Below are 21,866 nucleotides of genomic sequence, written 5' to 3' on the forward strand. Positions count from 1 at the left end.
AGGATCATACTGGTTGTTCCTTTCTGTGTATAATGCTTCTTTTAGAAGTTCTTGTAAAGCAGGCCTGGTGGTAATAAAATCTCTGAGTACTTGCTTGTTCCTAAAAGATTTTATTTTTCCTTCAAATGTAAAGCTTAAATTGGCAGGATATGAAATTCTGGGCTGAAAATTTTGTTCTTTAAGTATATTGAATATTGGCCCCCACTCTCTTCTAGCTTGTAGGGTTTCCGTTGAGAGATCTGCTGTAAGCCTAATAGGCTTACCTTTATGGGTAACTTGATCTTTCTCTCTGGCTGCCCTTAATATTTTCTCCTTCGTTTCGATCTTGGTGAATCTAACGATTATGTGCCTTGGGGTTGGTCTTCTTGAGGAATATCTTTGTGGTGTTCTCTGTATTGCCTGGGGTTGAATAGTGTTCTGCTTTGCTAAATTAGGAAAATTTTCCTGGATAATGTCCTGGAGAGTATTTTCCAGCTTGACTTCATTCTCTCTGTCACATTCAGGTACACCAATCAAGTGTATATTAGGTCTTTTCACATAGTCCCATATTTCTTGGAGACTTTGCTCATTCCTTTTTATCCTTTTTTCTCTATTCTTGTCTTGTCGTTTTGTTTCATTAAGTTGGTCTTCGACCTCTAATACCCTTTCTTCTGCTTGATCCATTCGGCTGTTTAAGCTTGTACATATTTCACTCAGTTCTCGTGTTGTATTTTTCAACTCCATAAGTTCATTTGTATTCCTCTCTATATTGTCTATTCTTTTCAACATTTCATCAAACCTTTTTTCCAAGTTCTTAGTTTCTTTACATTGGGTTAGAAGAAGTTCCTTTAACTCCCAGAAGTTTCTTATCATCCACCTTTTAAAGCCTACTTCAGATAATGGAACACAGTCCTTTTCCATCAGGGCTTGTTCCGTTACTGATGAGTCCTTTTCCATCAGGGCTTGTTCGGTTGCTGATGAGTCCTTTTCCATCAGGGCTTGTTCCGTTGCTGATGGGTTCTGATTTTGAGTATACTCGGCCTTCTTAGGCTGTTTTTTTCCCTTCATTGTAGATGAACCGCCTTTCTAATTAGGTTTCTGAGTCGACGTCCGGTCCGACTTATTGATTCCCAGTGCTGGGATCCGAGCCACCCACTGTGGCGGCCTAAATAGCAGCAGTAAGACTGATGGTGCTCTTCTGCCCGGGAATCTCTGGTCTGGCTTCCCTCTCGAGTCCGCAACAAGCGGCTCTGACTTCCCCGAGCTCCAAACTCTGGTCAGTAGGGGAAGCAGTCCCGTTGGCTCTGCGTGAAGAGCTGCTGCGCCGAGATGCCAGCAAAACCGCTGCGGCGGCCACAAGAGTCACGCTGGCGACCCGTGGGGCTCCTCCACTGGGAATCGGCTAATCGGTGAGTGACGAAAATTCGTCTAAAGATGTGGCGTCGTCTCGTTCTCTGAGCTTTCACTGGGAGCTACAATCCTGAGCTGTTAGTGGTCAGCCATCTTGAATCTCGCAAATAGGATTCTTACATGTTCTGGAAACACTATCAAAATGGTCAACAAGGGGTGAAACTTCCACATGACTTTCTACACCCTAAAGAACTGATTAATATAATTTTTCAAGCCAATGCCAACGCACAGACAAAGTGCTGGCACAGAAGCTACAATAATGCTATCGTGGTTTAAGAACCAGCTCAAACTAATATATATATTATCTAAACATGGAGGCCTTGTTACTTTTCATATTAGATGAAATCAATTCCACTCACAATCTTCAGAAAATGTTTTAAAAATGGCATCTCTGAATAAAAGTTAGAAACGCTTTAATAGAGCGTAAATCTCCCTGGTCAAGTGTTCTTGCAACAGCAGTATGGCACGATGGTCCACACCTCGGGACTCCTCAGTTATTACACTGTTTATTGGTAACTGAAAAGCCCATACACTTACAGACTTTACCCCCAGAGATCACCTTTTTCCTACTGCATGCATGTGTTTGAAAATGTTGTAAGTGATTTCAGTGTGATATTTACTGCAATCATAGACAGTGTAAGGGTGCATTTTTGCTAATTTTTTAACAGTATCTTGTGATTTTCAGCAAGGAAATTGTGTCTACTGGAAGAATCATATTGGAACAAATTTTATTAGATACTTTTAACTAACCCACTGCAGAAAAAGATCCAGGCACTTAATTATTGGGTTCATATTTTACAACCAAAATATTAATTCAGAGGCCAGATGCATTGGGTCATGTGTATAAATGCACGACTTTTAGAGGAAAAGTGGGGAGAATCACATGAGACTGGGCAATCGAGACCCAGCCTGGGCAACATAGAGAGACCTTGTTTATATTAAAAATATTTTTAAAACTAAACGGTAGAGAGGTAGTGATATGCTCTCTAGTCCTAGACACTCAGAAGGCTAAAGTGGGAAAATTCTGTTGCCCAGGAGTTGAAAGTTACAATACGCAATAATCACACTAATGCACTTCAAACCATGCAACACAGCGAGACCCTGTCTCTAAAAACAAACAAAAAGAAATCAGTTAAGATTTTCAAACAACTGTAAGTCTGCTCAGATAAGAGATATTAAAATGAGCATCCTCATAGATCCTGTGGTGTTTCTGATGTTTTTAAGCAGATGGCTGACTTAAGGCGTTCAGAATAAGCTGGTAATCCGTGAAAGAGAAAAGTTTCTATCCAGTTCTTTGTGTTGCAGGATGAGCCTCGGAACAGATGCAGTAAATCTCTTGGTGACAGATGCCACTGTAAGGGGGGTTTGGACTGTGCAAATGCCGAGTATATGACTGGGCAGGTTCTTGGGCAAGATCAGGAACCTTTCTTAGTTACATTCTTAAGGTTTGTAGATAACATAGGCACCTGTTTCATATGGGGAGTTATTTTCCCAGCTCTTAGACCTCGAGGCAGCAAGTCTACTGACATCAGCTAATTGCCTGATCGCTGACTTCAGCCCTTACTGTTTTATCTTTTTGATTCCTTCTTCTGTCAAACGACAGGGAATAGAGAAATGGCTTCTTCTGTCAACTGGAAAAGGACCCCTGTCTAATTTCCCACTTCTCTTCCTTTTTCTCATTATTTTTTGCTTATATTTATAAACCATCTTCTCACTTTCTGTAGTCTTGGTTGTTTTCTACCCATATGGAAGCCTTATCTCTTTTCCCATTCATTATTTTTATAGTTGCTGCATAGAATAAGTTGTCTCACTATTTTTCAGTGTGTGACTTCTGATAACATAAGGCTCACTCCTCCATCATCTCCTTTTTTACCACACTAGGCGAATCTAGTTAGAAATCACAGAAACTCCAGTATTTGATGCCAGTGGGAGTTTCAAACGCTATAAACCCCTTCCTGTGAGTAGGATTCCTCGCTCTGCCTTCACCACCAAACAATTGTGAAATCCCTGAGCCAGACTCCTTCCCCGCTCTATCAAGCCATTTTGGACTTTCCTGAGAGGCCTGCCCTACTCTCAGTAGACACCTCTAAGGTGGAGATAATTAACTTCTCTGTGTTTACTTGGTCTGAGAGTGTGGCATCATCAGATACAACATTCAGACTAAATCTTAGCTGAGATCTCTTGGCCTTTGCATGGCATAAACTGCAGCTCATGCTGTAAGCTTGGTGTCACTGTTCCTACTAACAGGACACCCCTGACCCTAAACAAACTCCCGGACAGAGCTAGTCATGTGCTATGGCTTGGCTCTGTGTCCCTACCAAAATCTCATTTCATATTGTGATCCTCATTTGTCAAGGGATGCACCTGGTGGGAGGTGACTAAGTCATGCGGGCGATTGCCCATGCTGTTCTCATGATAGTTAAGGTCTGGTGGTTGGTTTAAAAGTGTGAGGCAGTTCCTCTCTCCTACTTCCACCATGTAAGATGTGCCTTGCTTTCCCTTCCACCATAACTGCAAGTTTCCTGAGGCCTCCCCACCATGCAGGACTGTAAGCCATTTAAATCTCTTCTTTATAAATTGCCCAGTCACAGAACGTTCTCTAGAGCAGAGTGGAAACCAACTAATACAGCTGCCTAGTGGGGTTTTAGAAACTCCCTTCATGTCATAAAATCACGTCATTGTTTTGCCGTATTCTAGTATTTCCCTAAAAATATAGAGATTCTCAGGGTTCACTCATGCATATATTCAGGAATCTCTGACTCCATGTATTTTATCTATCTCTAAATTTTTCTTACCAAATTGAACATGTTATAATTAGTACTATCTTTAATAAGGTTAAATTAAAAATAATATTCTTTACAGTAAGTGTACAATTTTACAAATATTATCATAGATATTTTCATCAGCCAAGATAACAAGTCAATTTCCCTCAAAATATCCTCTTGTTCTGTAATTCCTCCTTCCTAGACCTTCCCTTCTCCTGCAATATTCACAGGGAACTACTGACTTATTTATGAAACTTTAGTTTACATTCTATAGAACTTACAAAAGGTTTATCTTACATATGGACTTTTATTTGTTGTACAGAACCAGCTCCTACTTCCATTCAGAGTGTGGCCAATCCGTCCTTTATCTGCAGGAGGTGAGGCTTAGTGTGTGGAAAAAACAGAATTTTCCTACTCAGGATCTCAGAGCCTGGACAGAATCCAAAGAATATGAGAAGCAAGTGGCTTCAGCCTAGATAGAATTCCTCCTAGGAAAGGCTATACTCTGCCTGGATTCTACACAGAATTAAGAAACAAGAAACTTGAGATAAACTAGAAAATTAAAATTGCAGGCTGCAGTCTTGCTTTTCTAAGTTATGCAAAAGAATCAAGTAAAATAATGCATCACACACTGAGGTCTGTTGGGGGGAACTAGGGGAGGGACGGTGGGGGTGGGGAGTTGGGGAGGGGTAACATGGGGAGAAATTTTAGGTATAGGTGATGGGGAGGAAGGCAGCAAACCACATTGCCATGTATGTACCTATGCAACAATCCTGCATATTCTTCACATGTACCCCCAAACCTAAAAAGCAATTGAATATATATAAAATCATGTTTTCTATATAAAAATGCATAAACAGTGTCTTGGCCAAGAAAATGCCCTGCCCATCTCTTCAACAGCAGGGGGTCCCATGGACCAGGCAGGCACCAGCTGCTGCTCTGCGACATTCATCCCTCGGTTTATGCCAAGCACATCCATCCTGGGAGCTCCTCTCAGATAATGACTGTACTCAGTGAGGATATTAAGGTGTGGCTGCTGCTGGGCACATAGGGTTCCTGGGGACAACTGTGCTCAGGGTGGAATCAACGGCCCTGATGGATGTAGCGTGGAACACTGGGTAGCTAGGAAGCCCATCAGCTTCCCCCTTCTCCATCACTACTTGTGAGATTGGCATTGTGGGCTGACAGTGTCTACAGCCTCAGCTGGCATCCTGTGCATTTTTCCTGCCTCCATTAGTTAAAACTGCCTTTGCGATATGTGAAAACATTTATTCCTATAACAGCAAACTTTTCTAACCCAGAAACTTCAGTGGGTAGGAGCAGATCCACAAATAGAGAGGAATCCAGGAGAACTGTTAAAGTTGGAGAAATCCACAAACCCCTCCCAAAACACAGACCTTAACCTTCATCTTCTCCTGAGCCTGGAACTCCTCCTGTCTTATTTGGGTGCTGAGTGCCCCCTGCAGCCTCGCCTCCTCCTTTCTCACTTCAGGAACTTTGTGTCTGGCTTCACACCGATGTCCCTTCACTTGGTACCTTTCACGCAATAATACAGGGCCAAGTCCTTGGCTCTCAGACTGTCCATTTGCAGGTAAAGCAAGTTCTTGGCATTTTCTATGAAGATGGCAAGTCTGCCCTTCTCAGAGTCTGCTAGGTATGTCGTTCTTCCACTGTACTTTAGACATATTACTCACTGCAGCCCTTTCCCTGGAGCCCGGCTGATTCAGCTGATCCAGTGACTTCTGAAGGTGAATCTTGAGACTGCACAGGAGAGTCTCTGGGACCCCACGGGCTGTGACAAGTCTCCCCAGACTCTACCAGCAGCACACTCGACCTGAACACTGTGATTAGAGGGAACCAGCAAACTCGCACTGGACACTGCCACACATACCCACTCTTTCTGTCTCTTACGTTCAATATCTCTAGTTCTCCATTTATCACCGTTAATAATACCAACAGGGAAAACCCAGCTCAGCTTAAACCCCATTGTGAGTCGTTTCTGTTCACTCCTGATCACCAAGCGGAAGCACCTGGGAAATGGGCTGGGGCTCTTCATTCCTAGCTGCAGAATATGGGCTGGGGCTGGTTTCATCAGGAGAGGGATGGTTCTCTTTGCCTGTCTCCTCCTCTATAGCAAGCTCTGGAGTGGGATGCCAGAGGGGAGAGCAGGGCCCAGAACAAGTGTCAGACTCCTGGAGGAGTTTAGAGGCAATGGCAGCATTTGGGACAATATAATTTCTTATGCGACTGTGCCATTAACATTACTAAGCAGTTGTTACTATTTTTGCATATTTGTATTATACAAATAGAAATATAAATGCATTAAGCAAACTTTAAGAGTTATAAGGAAATAAATAGGAAACAATAAGAAAAAAGGAGACTTCAATGCCTTACTTTCAATAATATATAGAGCATCCAGAAAAGAATTCTTTCGTTTAGTTGTATTTCTGAGGTGCACATGCAGATTGTGCTGGATTGTTAGGTAGGTTATTTGCTGCCTCCATCCCTCCATCACCTACATAAGGTGTTTCTGTAATCCCTCCCCAATCCTTCCACCCCCTGCTTTCTCCCCCCAGCCCCCACCTCCCAAACACCGCAGTGTGTGATGTTCCCCTCCCTGTGTCCATGCGTTCTCATTGTTCAACACCCACTTGTGAGTGAGAACATGCAGCGTTTGGTTTTCTGTTCTTATATCTGTTTGCTGAGAATGATGGTTTCCAGCTTCAGCCAGAAAAAAAATTCTTAAGAAGCCAGTGTACTTGTACAACATTATTTATCAAAGTAACCTAACAGACATTTACAGATCATTTCAACCAACAGCATTGTCATATGCATGCTTGCCAAGCACAGACTAAATATTATCCATGATGGGTTATATGTTAGATAAAAAATAAGTCTCAATATTTTAAAAAGTAAGGCCAACTGTTCTCTAACTTTCTCAAAAATGCCAGATATAGGTGATGGGCGGATGAAGGCAGCAAACCACGTTGCCATTAGGTACCTGTGCAGCAATGCTGCATGATCTGCACATGTACCCCAGAGCCTAAAATACAACTTAAAAAAAAAGAAAAAAAATTGGCGTGGCACCAACCTTCCAAACACTTCCTGTAAGGCTACAGTTACAGTATTACAACTAATAGACAAGGACACAAGCAGAAAAATAAATTGCAGAGCAATATTTCTAATATACCTAAACCACCAGCCCAATAATGATCAACTATATTCCACAAGACTTTAAAAGAATGATACCGCATTGCCAAGTCAATTTTACTTTTGAGATGCAGCAATAATTCAATGTCTTCAAATTAATAAATTTTGTATGCCAAATTAAGATAACAAAATAAAAAGATCCCATTAACTTGTCACCAGACACAGGAAATTACGTTTTTAAAATGCAAATTGTTTTGATAAAAACTCTAAACAAAGTAGTAATACAAGAAAATAAACTGTAAATAAGAAAGTCATTATGAAAAGCCACAGCTATTATCCTGCTTAATGGTGAAAGATTAAAATATTTTGTCTGAAAAACTGCTAAAAGGCAAGAATAAAGTTACAGTCATCTTACTTTCAAATTTCAAAATTAATTACAAAAATTGAGTAATAAAAACAGGATGCTCTTAGCATAAATTTATATAGATAGCTCAGAAATAAATAATATAATGATGACAAATTGATTTTCAAATGAAAACCAAGAATATATAATGGATAAATCATAGTCTCTCCCAAAGAGGGTATTAGAAAAACTGAATTTACATCTGCAAAGAATTAAGAATTTTAGGTTAGAATTAATACAAAAACCAACCATAAATGGGTTAAAGTGTTAAAATGTATGGCCTGCAATTGTAAAATGTTCTCTCCTGGATAAACTTAGGAATGATTTTCTAGATTTTCCATTAAAAGCACAGACAATGAAAGCAGAATTGAACAAGAAGGACAACATCAAAATAGAAAATTTCTGCAAAGAGGGAAAACATTCCAACCTACAGAAGGGAGAATGCAGTTGTAAGCCATGCATCTGAAAAAGTGTGAACATCCAAACTATACGTGTACATTTAAAACTCGCTAGCAAAATGATTATAGCCTAATTGTAAGACGTTCAGTTTTACACCTCACAAAATTGTCACAACATAGATCTCATGTTAAAGGGCCTTCTGCATGAACAAGTAAACATTTTAGGGTATAATTGACTAAGCTACATTTAAACCAATGCAACAGTAACCTAGGGGGTGTTGTGAATACACTTTATAAATGTTATTAAAAGTGTCATCAGCCGACTCTAGTTTAGGAAGATTGTCACTGATAACCTGGGTGGGCCTGATTCCATCAGAGCAGAAGTGGAGTAGGTGACATTCCATGGTGATGGTCACTTCAGCTCTCTCTGCGACGTCCAGCCTGCACTTACTGATGACTTGTCTCATGGACATTGTACTTCCCTTGTCATCTCCTTAAACTGTCATTCTCTACATCTCACAGAAAAGTGGCACGTCCATCAGTAGTTTGTCAAACCTGAAAAACAGACAGAAAAAAAGACAAAAAAATAATATTTATTTGAGGATGGCCGCACAATGGGAACCAGCATGGTGCACACAGGGAAAGGAAGACCAGGGCTTTGAAAGAAAAATTAGAGGGTTACATCAGCAGCCTTGAGACAATTATCCTGGGCTAGAAGGATGAACAACAAGAGTGACGTCAGTGTGAGGTTGGACAGGCAGTTGCTGGGCAGATGTACTTGGAGAAGAAAGTACTTTATAGCTGTCGTGGCCTTTGTGCAGGGTTGTGGTTTTGCAGTCTATTTACAATCGTTCCTGGTATCAGGAATAAGTGTGAGAACACTCCATCATGGCCTTCTCCAGCTTCATCAGGGTTTTAACTCTAGTGGCTCCATTTTGATTCTGAGAACTTTGAAACCCACTTTATTATTATTATTATTATACTGTAAGTTCTGGGGTGCATGGTATACATGCACCAGGGGGTTTTGCTGCATCCACACCCCCACCATCTACATTAGGTATTTCTCCTAATGTTACCCCTCCTCTTTCCCCCCACCCTCAGCTATCCCTCCCCTAGCTCCCACCCTGCAACAGACCCTGGTGTATGATGTTCCCCTCCCTGTGTGTATATGTTCTCATTGTTCAACACCCACTTATGAGTGAGAACATGGGATGTTTGGTTTTCTCTTCTGTTAGACACCTACTTTATAACACTACTGCTGAAGAAGTGACTCAATGACAGTTAGTCCAGCTCAGGATCAATTCCACATCCACATCTCATGTTGACTGAGCAAGCTTATCCCCTGCAGTTCCCACCAGCGATATACATTCCCAGATGAGACTAAACACAACAGAGTGGAGCTCCTGAGCAAAGGGAGTGAAGAAAGTCTCATCAGTCTGTCCAATGTGGCTTCAGGTGCCACAGCCTGAGATCCACCTGAGCTCCAGGAAAAGAGCATGAGCCCTGGAATTTAGACCTCAGAAACCACATTTAATTTTTCAGGGAACAGGAAAAGCCAATGAAAAAGAAAAAACAACTAAAAAGAAAAAGGAAGAACATAGATGGCAGACAAAAGCATCACCAGATCAGTGCTGGTTCTGACTGTCATACTTTAGTGTCAGGAGAAGGATCAGACATGAAACCTGTGAGGTTCTACTTGACACCGACCCTGGCTGGGACTCTCTCTTTGCTCTAATCAGAATCCCTAGAGACTATTCCAGTCAGGGAACCTTTCTGAGGTTCCTGTCATGAGTCTGAATGGAGAAGACTCACCAGGCGCTGCTGAGCTTCCTCAGGACTCTGATGCTGGTGACCACGGTTGAGGACTTTCATCTCTGTAGGCATCACTCTACATTTTGTGGATGTGAGAAAAGGTTTTCATATTAAAATAATACTTTAAAAAATACGTAGAGATGACACTGGTAGGCACAGAATTCTGAACTTAGAGTTCACTAGAGAAACTATAAGAGAAAGATGGAGTCCTACATCCTGACAGGAAGTCAGTCTCCCTGTGCACCTGCCTCTGGGGTTGACTCTAATCAGTGGCTCCTGAGCGCCCCCTGCAGCTGATTTCCCCCCAGTGTTCTTGCAGAAAGGTTTGTGTCCAGGCTCACACTGACTTCTCCTCACTGTGTGTCTTTTGCACAGTAATACATGGCCGTGTCCTCGGCTCTCAAGCTGTTCATCTGCAGAAACAGTGAGTTCTTGGCGTTGTCTCTGGAGATGGTGAATCGGCCCTTCACGGAATCTGGGTAGTATGTGTCACCACCAGTACTAATACCTGAGATCCACTCCAACCCCTTTCCTGGAGCCTGGCGGACCCAGCTCATCCAGTAGTTACTGAAGGTGAATCCAGAGGCTGCACAGGAGAGTCTCAGGGATCCCCCAGGCTGAACCAAGCCTCCCCCAGACTCCACCAGCTGCACCTCACACTGGACACCTGCAAACACAGAGACATCCTGGTCAGAAACTGCCACACATATCCACTGTTTCTCTCACCCGTGTCCACTCAGAATCTATATCTCTATTTTCCCATGAATCACCTTTTAAAATAGCAACAAGGAAAACCCAGCTCAGCCCAAACTCCATGCTGAGTCCTCTGTGCTCAGTGCTGATCACTGAATAGAAACACCTGGTAATCCCAAGGCTGGGGCTCCTCTCCCAGAGCTGCAGGGTCAGGGCTGGGCTGGTTTTCATCAGGAGAGGGAGGGACCTATTTGCATGTCTGCTACTATATAGCAAGCTCTGGGCCTGGACGTCTGAGGAGAGGGCAGGACCCAGAGCAGATGAGACTGTCCTGGGGGACTTAGATGACAATGATTGTATTTGGGAAAATGTGCTGTCTTATTGTGAAATTGTTCTGTGATAAACATTTAACAACTATCACATTTTTAATTATGTTTACTTATGTGTACAAATGGTGTTATTTAGAAGTCAGTGGTTTCTTCATTTACAGATGGAAAAGTGAACCCACACACGGAGGGGCTACGTGGTTTGTCTAAGGGCTCATGTCTGCCATGAGTGAGTCCCAGTATCCAGGACTATGCTCCTCACAGCTGGCCTCGATCGCTCTTAATCAACTCTAGGACTGAGTGAAACGGGCCTAGTGTGGTTTGGAGAATCCACTTCCTGCCATGAGAACCTGTGTGATTTTGCTGCATTTCTCTCAAAATACGGAGACAACTAACCTTCAGACAGATCAAATTTTAGGTATACGTGACATTTAACGTTTACTCATTCCTCCCTATCATCCCTTTTTTTGTATAAAATGTCAGGTGTTTACTTGTAATAAATTTCATGAGTTTTGAAAGATAATAAAATTCAATTTTTAACTAGTACAATAGTAAACTTTGAGAAAAACCTGTTTTCAAGAAGGTGTTGAATCGATTCCCCTCTGCATTCCTCTTGTTCTATTTTATATATATAGTTTTTTCTCCATCTCTTCTCCCATTTCTTTGTCAAATTACTGATGTTTTCATATTTCTGTAGTTATTTTCTAAAATGTATGAGAATGAAATAATATACTATGTACTATTATCTACTTGACTTATTTTTCTCAACAGAAATACTGAGAACTAAAACTTTTGTTGTGTATTTAGCGGGTAGCATTTCAGCAAACAAATGTAGTGTAATTTGATATTTTATTAAGCTGTTAATTGATATTTGAATATTTTATTATGTTGGGTCTTACTAATAAATCTGCTACTCAGCTTGGTAATGTATATAGATGGTAAACTATATGTGAATTATAGAAATATGTTTTTTTAACCACACCAATAACAGATAAACAAGAGAATGTGCTATTTGGCAAATTTTCTTTACTATTTTAGATATTTGAAGCTATGAGCTAGAAAACAAATCTGTAAATGAAAGAGTATCTGAGACTAATCTGAATAGATTTAGGACGTTCATTTTTCCAGGATGAAGGACATGCCAGTGACAGCCTCAGGGAGCCCTGATGAGGTGGCCCAAGGTGACCGGCCCCACTTGGTTTATACAATTTAGAAAGACATGAGACATTAACCCATGTATGTAAGATGTATATTTGTTTGGTTTAGAAGCAGGACAACTTGAAGTGGGGAGAGAGCTTCCAGGTCATAGGTAGGTAGGAGGCAAACGGTTACATTCTTTTGAGTTTCTGATTAGTCTTTAACTGAATGCACAATTTACAGGAATAGTAATGTAGGCATTAGCCTGGCTGAGGGAGACAGTAGAGCAAAGGTAGCAGTGAGATACACACTTGACTTATGTGAAAAACAGGTGACTGTCCTTGGTCCATAAGGGTTTTCCTTGTGGTCAAATGTGAAGGAGGCCTGCAGGTTTTAAAGATCTTAGTAGCTGTCATTTTAGGGAAAGCACGGGAGGTGGATTTGCCTCAAACAGCTTTCAGCTTGATTTTTCCCTTCGGCTTAGTGATCTTGGGGTCCCAAAGGTTTATTTTCCTTTCATGAACATGAAAATCTTGTGAAAACGAGTCCTTGTAGAGAGAAACAAAGGCGATGTGTCAGCTAAACTGAGGCGTATGAAATATCACCTGCTACAAGAGAAAACTGCAAACGTGCAGTGGAGGCTTAAATTCCAAAGAGGTGAACGTGCTGTCGTGTGAAATTCTCAGTAACCACATACTGAAGCGCATGATAAAGTGAATTAAATATGGCCTGAGAAGAACTTCATGCTTCTACGTTTGAGTCCTTCTGGACAAACTGAATCCCTTCCTGAATGCCTGAATGGGGCAAAAACATTGAAAACCTAACTTAGGAGTACGCGCCTGTAACAATGGCTGAGTCTTGGCCGATTCCAGCAGCCGTCCCTCAACCACATGTACACTCTTGAGTGTGTGAACTGTGTTTAAATAAGACAAATACCACCCTGTAGCCAATACTTTGCTCTAGAATGGGGGCAGTCAGAAAAATCTCGTGAGAGAAGCATATAGTGTCACTTAAAGGGTATTCTCAGCCAGGGCACAGCCACATTATACTGGGCTAGAGTCACTGTAGGAATATACTGTCAGCTCTGACAGAAACATCCCTGCAGGGTCGGGGCTGGGCTGCAGGGGGCGCTCAGGACACACCCAGCACAGGCTCCCTCCTTAGAGCAGGTGCACAGGAGGCTGGGGAGGGTTTCCTCTCACGGCCTGGAACTACATTAAAAAATATAAGATAAATATTTCACAAGGACTGCTGATGTACGAATAAATATCTAATTGTGATCATTTATCAAACTGGATGTTGTAGTGAGAGTCACTATTACAAAGGGGATTTCAAACATTTCCATATATCTTAATAGCAAGCAGTGAGGGGTCAGGAAGAGATCCTTTCTTGTAAATAAGAGCCATTTTGGAAAAAACACACTCACTTCCAAAATAATGGATTCATATATTAAGGTCTAGAAATTGTTCAAGTTGCCACTGAGACTTACAACTGTGGGTTCAAAGTGTGGGGTGTGTCCTAGAAGAGCCTGTTCCCCAGTGCGGGAAGCTCTGTCAACACAGAGTTCAGGGATGTGTGGGAGACGCCTGGCTTCTAACAGGATTACAGCTTGAAACCTTGGCTTGTACGATTGTGTCGTCCATGTGTAATCTATTTGCTCTTTCTCATACTGGATCAGGAATTGGGCTATTAACTATCATCCTTCAGGAATATGCAAATATTCTGAGGTAAATATGGAGATGTCTGTGTCTGAGAGCATCACCCAACAACCGCATCCCTCCTCAGAGAAGCCCAGAGCACAGCTCCTCACCATGGACTGGACCTGGAGGATCCTCTTCTTGGTGGCAGCGGCTACAGGTTAGGGGCTCCCCAGTCTCAGGGCTGAGGGAGAAACCAGGCCAGTCAAGTGAGACTTCAACTATGCCTGTCTCCTCTCTACAGGTGCCCATTCCTGGTGCAGCTGGTGCAGTCTGGGGCTGGGGTGCAGCGGCCTGGGTCCTCAGTGAAGGTCTCCTGTGAGGCTTCTGGAAACACCTTTTCCACCTATAGTATTCACTGGGTGTGACAGGCCCCTGCACAAGGGCTTGAGTGGATGGGATGGATCAGCACCAACACTGGGGAGCATTGTTGCTGGGTGTAAGCAGTTTGAGAAGTGCGTGTGTGCCAGGAACCCCGCACATATAAGGGGCAGGATCCATAGTAACCCTCTGTCTCAGAGCCTCTTCCCAGGGTTGAGTGTTCATGCTCATGTATCAGATGACAAAAACCCATTCCTCCTCTAAAAGAGTGTCCCTCTGCTGAGTGTCAAGGCATCCATTCCCACCCCCAGGAAAGGAAGGCAGGTGACAGAAACAAGCAGGTTTGCGGGACAGAAAGTGAAGAAAAGGGACAGGAACCAAGGAAACATCTTATTTCCAGGACCTATAGTCTAAAGTCCCACTGCATACTTTGGGGTCCCAGATTCTCCATTGTGAACTTTCCTTGCACAAGTCGGCTCTTGGGGGGTGGTTGGGGGAAATGCTAAGTGAGTTCCCCTCTTTGCTGAGCCCAGAGTTCTCACCCTCTGTGGTACGTGGTGTTTCTCTGCCCGGTTGAGTCACCCCTGCTGATCCCCTACCTGCTGCTCCCCAGGCTTGCTTCTTTGTTCATATTCTTATCCTTTTCTAGATTTCTCTTCATGGAGGCCCCACGGTAAACACATACACACACACACACACACACACACACACACCAGTTCCCCACATCCTTTCACTTCCTTATAGGAAAACACACAAGTGTCTTGGAGGAACTGTTTGCATGGGCCATGGGAGCGACAGTGAGGCATCATGCTTCTCTGAGGATGCAGGATCTCCAGGTCCAAGGAGAAGAAAGGCTGCAGGTGCACAGAAGCCCAGCATTTCAGGACCTGGGAGAGGAATCACAGAAGCTCGTGTACAGCAGGATTGACCAAGAGGAACAAGGCACTGCTGGTAGATTTGAGTGAGGAGAACGAGGTGAGGCCTGATCTTATGTCTTTCCTCCTTCTTTCTGTTGATGTGATGTGTCACACTGATTGATTTGCATATGCTGGACCATCTTTGCTTCACTGGGATAACCTGCACTTGGTCAAGATGAATGATTTTTAATGGGGTGTTGAATTGGGTTTTTAAAATTTTCTTGTGGATTTTGGCCTCTATATTCATAAAAGATATTGGCCTGTAGGGTTTTTTTATTTATTTGTCTGGTTTTCATATCAGGGTAATACTGGTCCCGTATGGCACATTTGAAAGTATTTCCTCCCTCTATATCTTTTTGAATATTTTGAGGAGTGTATGTATTGTTTCTTCTTTAAATGTTTGTGATAATTCAGCAGTAAGGCCCTCGAATCCTGGGGTTTTTCTTTGACGGGAGACCTTTAATTACAGCTTTAATTTTGTGACTTGTTTTTGGTCTCTTCAGGGCTTGGCTTCCTGCTGGGAAACACCAGAGTCAAAGAGGGTCTTGGGTCTAGTCTTTGTGCAGATGATATTGTGGCCTTCAGCCACTTCTATGTGTTTGATGAAATGGACACAGAGGCCCAGTGTGAAATCAGGAATGACTACTGGCCTAGAAGAAGGGGACCCTCCAGAAGTGTCTGGTCTCAAGGTGGTAAGAGGCTGCAGCAATTGGCTTTAGTGTCAGGAGAAGAGTCAGACGTGAAACTTGTGAGGTTCTACGTGACACTGACCCTGGCCCAGCCTCTCTGTCGGCTGTGATCTAACTTCCTAAAGACTGTTCTAGTCCGGGAATCTCCCTGAGGTTTCTGCCCTGAGTCTGATTGGAGAACACTCACCAGGCGCTGCTGAGTTTCCTCGGGACTCTGATGCTGGTGACCACGGTTGAGGACTTTTCATCTCTATAAGCGTCATCTGCATTTGCTGCATGTGAGAATAGTCCTCATGTTAAAATGATCTCTTTAAAATTATGTCAAGAGAGATAGCCTTAAGAAAAATACCTAAGGTAAATGACGGGGTGACAGATGCAGCCAGCAACCATGGCACGTGTATACCTAAGTAACAAACCTGCATGGTCTGCACATGTCCCCAAGTACTTAAAGTATAATTAAACAAATAAAAATATAGAGATAATAATAAACACGGAATTCTAAACTTAGAAACTTTTACTAGAGAAACTGTAAGAAGATGAAGTTCCACATCCTGACAGGAAATCAGCCTCCATCTGCACCTGCCTCTTGGGTTGATTCTGATCAGTGGCTCCTGAGCGCCCCCTGCAGCTCATTTCCTACCAGCGTTCCTGCAGGAGGTTTGTGTTCCGGCTCACACTGACTTCCCCTCACTGTGTCTCTCGCACAGTAATACACGGCCGTGTCCTCGGCTCTCAGGCTGTTCATCTGCAGATACAGCGAGTTCTTGGCGTTGTCTCTGGAGATGGTGAATCGGCCCTTCACGGAGTCTGCGTAGTACGTGCTACCAGCAGTACCAATAGTTGAGACCCACTCCAGCCCCTTCCCCGGAGCCTGACGGACCCAGCCCATGGCATAACTACTGAAGGTGAATCCAGAGGCTGCACAGGAGAGTCTCAAAGACCCCCCAGGCTGAACCAAACCTCCCCCAGACTCCACCAGCTGCACCTCACACTGGACACCTGCACAAAAAAAGACACCATGATCAGAAACTGTTACACAGATTTACTGTTTATCTCACTCATGTCCATTGACACTCATTTTTCTATTTCTCCATGAATTACCTTTCAAAATAGCAAGAAGGAAAACCCAGCTCAGCGCAAACTCCATGGTGAGTTCAGTCTCAGTGTTCAGTTGTGATTACCAAATGCAAACACCTGAAAATCCCAGGGCTGGGCTCCTCTCCCAGAGCTGCAGGGTCAGGGCTGGGCTGGTTTTCATCAGCAGAGGGAGGGCTCTATTTGCATGTCTCCTGCTATATAGCAAGATCTGTGGTGAGAGGCATGAGGGGAGATTGGGGCTCAGAGCACGGGACAGTGTCCTTGGGAAGATTTTTGACATTGAATGTATTGGGAAATTGTGGTTTCTTATTGTAAATTTGTTCTGTGATAAACTCTTAAACCTATGAAAGTTATAATTTTGTAATTTCTATTTTAAAACAGTTGTCTTGTGGTACAATAGATCTGTATAAACTGCATATATTTTAAGTTAGCACAAATCATCTTTTATTTTTACATATGTAGAGAAAACATGGTATGTGGCATTAATGTTATTTCCACGTTACAGGTGAAAAATCATTAGCAAAAGCACAGATGAGTTGTAAAATAAATATACAGCTGAATTTTATTTGGCTTTGAAAAGATGGAAACTCTGACATCTACAACAACACAGATGGGCCTGGAGGACATGATTCTAACTGGAATAAGTCAGATGCAGAAAGGCAAATGCTTCATGATCTCATTTACATGCGGGATCTAAAATCTCCATGCTCTTAAAGCAGAGAGTAGAACAGTGGGTCCCAGCACTGTGAGGAGAGGAAAAAGGGTGATGTTGGATGAACGGTGCAGAATTTTAGTTGTGCAGGTGGAATGACCTCTGGAGATCTAATGTACAGCGATGTTCCTGCATTTAATACTGTATCATGAACGTGATTTTTGCTAAATAGGGAGCTCTTAGGTGTCCTCATGTGACACACACACATGCAGTGCATTCAAAATAAATGTTAGCTCTGCGAGAAGAGGGATACACAAATTACCTTGACCATGATGAGCCTTTCACGATGTGTGTCTGATACGATTTGGATCTGTGTCCTGTCCCAAATCCCATGTTGCAACATCATCCTCAGTTGTGAAGGTCAGACCTGCTGGAAGATGACTGGGCCATGGGGTGGTTATTTCATGGATGGTTTGGAACCAGATGCTGGTGCTGTTCTCAGGACGGTTTGTGAGTTCTCACAAGATCTGATTGTCCAACAGTGTGTAGACGCCTCCCCCTTTCCTGTGGTTCCTGCTCGGGCCATGTGATGTGCCTGCTCCCCTTTGTCTTCTGCCACGAATCTAGCCTTCCTGAATCTCCCCAGAAGGACAAGCCACTACACTTCTACAGTCTGCAGAAACGGGAGCCAATTAAACATCTTTTTTCCCCTCAGATTACTCAGTCTCAGGCATTTCTTTATAGCAGTGTGAGAATTGACTAATACATGTTCAAAATATCAAGTGGGGCACCTTAAACACATATATTATTAAAATATTTCAATTTTATCTCAAAAACTAAAAAATCATATTTACTCTTAGAAAAAAGCAATACATACTACCTATCTTCTCAATAAAAATGAGACAACATAAGAAAACATACACTAAGACATTTCTAACAGCTTTGCTTATAGTACTCATAAACTGGAAAGAAATTTAAAATCCATTAACAGGAAATAAATCAAAATATTGTCATTTATTTACTTGATGGACTGACTGAGATGTAAAATCGCTCTCCTTCTCTCTGTGTCCCTCTCTCTCCATATGTACATGAAAACATTGAGGTTTCATATCAGAATCAGTCCATTATTGAATAAATGACAATATGTTGAACTAATTTTATATATTAAATAACATGAAATAACCTCAAAGATAGCAAAGTAGCCTCTTACCAAAATAGGTCTATAATGTTTGATTACATTTATATAAAATTCAAAACAGCAAAAAACATATGTCTATAGTATCAGAAATCAAAACATATCCCCAATGTAGGTGTTCACGGCAGGCACAGAGAAAAACCCGAGCTGGGAGAATGGACTTGTGTTTCCGGCTACCTTAGGTTTTGGGAACAAGGATATTCACATTTGACAGAAATTCTCCAGTGACACATTTCAAATCCATGCATTTTTTCGTACACGGAAATTTTATCTCATAAAAACAAAAAAAATGCAGAATAGTTTAAAATTCAGAAATAGTAAAATTAATATTAAACACTGTTCAAACTACAAACATTATTACATGAATTAATAAAATTCATTCAGGTATGCCTACTAAAATTAAATCCCAAAAATAAAAAAATAATGGTAACATCTGAAACTTAATAAGCACACATTTCACAGAGAAGGAAAAAATTGTCAAGACATGTGGAACATGTATTTTTTAAATCAAATGTCACTATCTTATTTATACAATATTATAACCTATGTCATTAGTGTAAATTACTAATATTTTGTGTGATATTGTAACTGAGAACAACTTTAAAAGAAGAAGAATATTCGAGAACACATGGACTAAACTGAATGTATTTCCAATGTTGGTCCAACTTTTACAACTGTAATAATACCCTGGTTTTGAGTGGGGCTTTGGAAAAAGTAATTCTTTTTTGAAAACTGAACAATTTATTAAGCACCCAGTTTGTACCAGGCATTGGGCTAGGCACCCTCAGTGTGTGCTGTTCCCAGACCAGAATCAATTACTTAGAAATTAAAAGCAAGACAAGAACCATTGTTGCAACCATAAAAATTGGGGGACAAGAGGCCATATCGTTGATGCAGGTAATTCCCAGGCCAGAAAATGCACCCACCAGAAACTTGGTTTCCAACTCTCGATAAGTCTCCACAAAACAGTTGTTTTAAAGCCTCTCAATGTTGACAGAGAGGAATATTGTTGTCTCTTTGCCCAATGGGGCAGGCGCCTGGTAGACATTCAAATATTCTGAATGCTTTTGATAAAAGGAGACCGATGGTCTCCTCTAAAGAATATCAATATCTGGATTAATCAGAGCTACTTGGGAGGCTGAGGGAGGAGAACTGCCTGAACCCAGGAGGCAGAGATTGCAGTGAACCGAGATTGCGCTGTTGCACACCAGCCTGGGCAATAGAGCAAGACCAAGAGTTGAGGGAGAAAAAAATGCCTTTTTTTCAGTTTGGATGGTTGACACAGCCTCTACCAGATATAAACATCCCCGTCCTGACTGCATAAATGTTTAAGGTAGACCTAGTTTTGGATTCCTGAGTCAGAATCTTCCAGTTGTCCACACCCTCACAAAGCCAGAGAAGCCAGAGATTTATCTTCTGGAAAGGAGTGAGTGGATGGCACAGCTGGTTTGGAAACACGACAAACTGCACCTGCATTTACATAAGAACACACAGGAGAACGACCTAGTGCTGTCTGGTCTCGCACACACTTGTGGGACTCAAGGGCGGGCCCAGGTCTCGCCAGCTCTAGTTATCAGTGCTGGGGATCCAGAGGCCTGGGCGGAAGTCCAGCGGGTCATCCAACTTCCGGTCCAGGAGCTCCGGGAACTTGTTCGCCTCCACCTCCAGGTGGCGCTGTGGCCGTTTGCTCTCCTCAGTGTCTGTCTTTAGGGAGCGACCTCTGTCTTCCGGGTTTTCATTCTCTCAGCCGCCTCAAGCTTCTCAGCGACACGGCCGCGCTCTGACAGGAGCTGAGGTGGGATTTCACTTTGTTTTCAGGGACCTTTCAGCTCCGTCTCCTGTTCTCGGGGCTCCGCCTCCAGCTCTTCCATCCTCCTCTTGAACTGCGTGTTCTTCCGCTCCTCCCTGTTGGTGTCCCGGCCTCTTCCCGGCTCCGCGCTGGCCTCCGCCTCCTGCAGCGCTGTGGTCCGCGGGGCGTGGCTCTACTCAGGGGCTGCAGCTGCAGCTTCCGCTCCTGCGCGCCGCGCTCTGCGTCACGGCGATCTCAGCGCGTCCTTCTCAGACTTCCGGTGCGTGTCAGCTGCCGCGGCTGAGAGGCCTTTTCATCGCCGCCCTCGACACTGGATGCAGCAGCCGCAGATGGGGCTTCACGCCCAGATCACTGGGAACCGTGACTCCAGGTCTCGGTTTTCTCCCGGGCCTTGTCTTTGGTCATCTCGGCAGCTTCCTCCAGCTCCTGGAATTTCTCTGCAAACGTTGTCAGCTGCTGCTCAGAGGAAAACCCCAAAGCAAACACCGTGTGGGCTCCGCTGTCGGCCCTGCCCAGACTTCTGTGTGGTTTTGGGGAAGGGCGTATTTGGTGCGATTGTGCTGTTGATGGTCGCCTTGGCTCCGCCCACGCTGACGATCTGACAGCGGTTCCTTGTGACGTCATAGAAGGAGGAAACGGTGACCGCTGAGCTCGCAGGATCCAGTTCTTCCTGATGTTGGGGTCGATCTGGAAGACATGGGCTCGGGTGAAGTTGGGCTGTTCTCCCATCTCCAGCACTGCTCCAGCGGCCACTGTGACCCGGCCTCTCTGGCTCCCTCTGAGGCACCTGCTGAAGCCCCTGCACACCAGCCTCAGCCCTGGCACTGCTCCAATCTGTGGGGCTGCCCAGGCATGGGCTCTGGACAAAATAATTCTAAGAGATGAAAGGATAATGTGTAATAAGGAGACATCAGCATTCCATCTCAGAAAAAATTGAAAATATGTGATACATGCAAAGTCCTGAGAATAAACCTTGAAGCACAGGGAGGGTCTCATGTATGTTGTGTTGAACAACTGAAACAAAGCAGAATGGAATTAAGTGTTTCTGTGTTTATCTAGTTCAAAGAGAGAGAAGCTTCGAGTCCTAGGGACACACACAATTTGCCTGCTTCTGCCCATCTCGGAGCTACTGGCTGAAGCCTTCAGAAGGCAGGAGGTGAATAAGTTTCTCAGGACAATCTAATCACACCCGGACAGGGAGAAAAAATCATCACCTAGGATGGATTTAAAAATGTGTGGTTAAAATTTCATTGAAAATTGAGAAAATTTGGTTGTATACATAGAGTACAAAGCTACATTATGATTTATAAATGCAATATGGAATAACTAAATTGAACTAATTGACATATATATCACCTCCAATTTTTATCTGTGTGTGTGTGTGTGTGTGTGTGTGTCTGTGTGTGACAAGAAT

The 21,866-nt window shown here is 43.0% G+C and overlaps 2 pseudogenes and 1 gene segment (V, D, J or C); all 3 read right to left on the reverse strand.

Moving 5' to 3' along the window:
* Window positions 1-10,270: 10,270 nt before the first annotated feature.
* LOC128931027 (immunoglobulin heavy variable 3-23-like) lies at window positions 10,271-14,752 on the reverse strand. The segment is given in 4 exon segments: window positions 10,271-10,584; window positions 10,688-10,903; window positions 13,884-13,954; window positions 14,691-14,752. Coding segments are annotated over 4 exon segments (663 nt in total).
* A 1,546-nt stretch (window positions 14,753-16,298) lies between these two features.
* On the reverse strand, window positions 16,299-16,927 carry LOC103791323 (immunoglobulin heavy variable 3-23 pseudogene; annotated as a pseudogene). The gene is made up of 2 exons (XR_013520622.1): window positions 16,799-16,927; window positions 16,299-16,696 (listed from the first exon to the last, which is right to left on the reverse strand). The product of XR_013520622.1 is annotated as an immunoglobulin heavy variable 3-23 pseudogene (transcript).
* Window positions 16,928-19,189: 2,262 nt separating this feature from the next.
* Window positions 19,190-21,283, reverse strand: LOC144577502 (homer protein homolog 2 pseudogene; annotated as a pseudogene).
* Between the last annotated feature and the right edge of the window lie 583 nt (window positions 21,284-21,866).

Source organism: Callithrix jacchus, chromosome 8, assembly GCF_049354715.1.
Source record: "Callithrix jacchus isolate 240 chromosome 8, calJac240_pri, whole genome shotgun sequence".
In the NCBI taxonomy this organism is placed as follows: domain Eukaryota; kingdom Metazoa; phylum Chordata; class Mammalia; order Primates; family Cebidae; genus Callithrix; species Callithrix jacchus.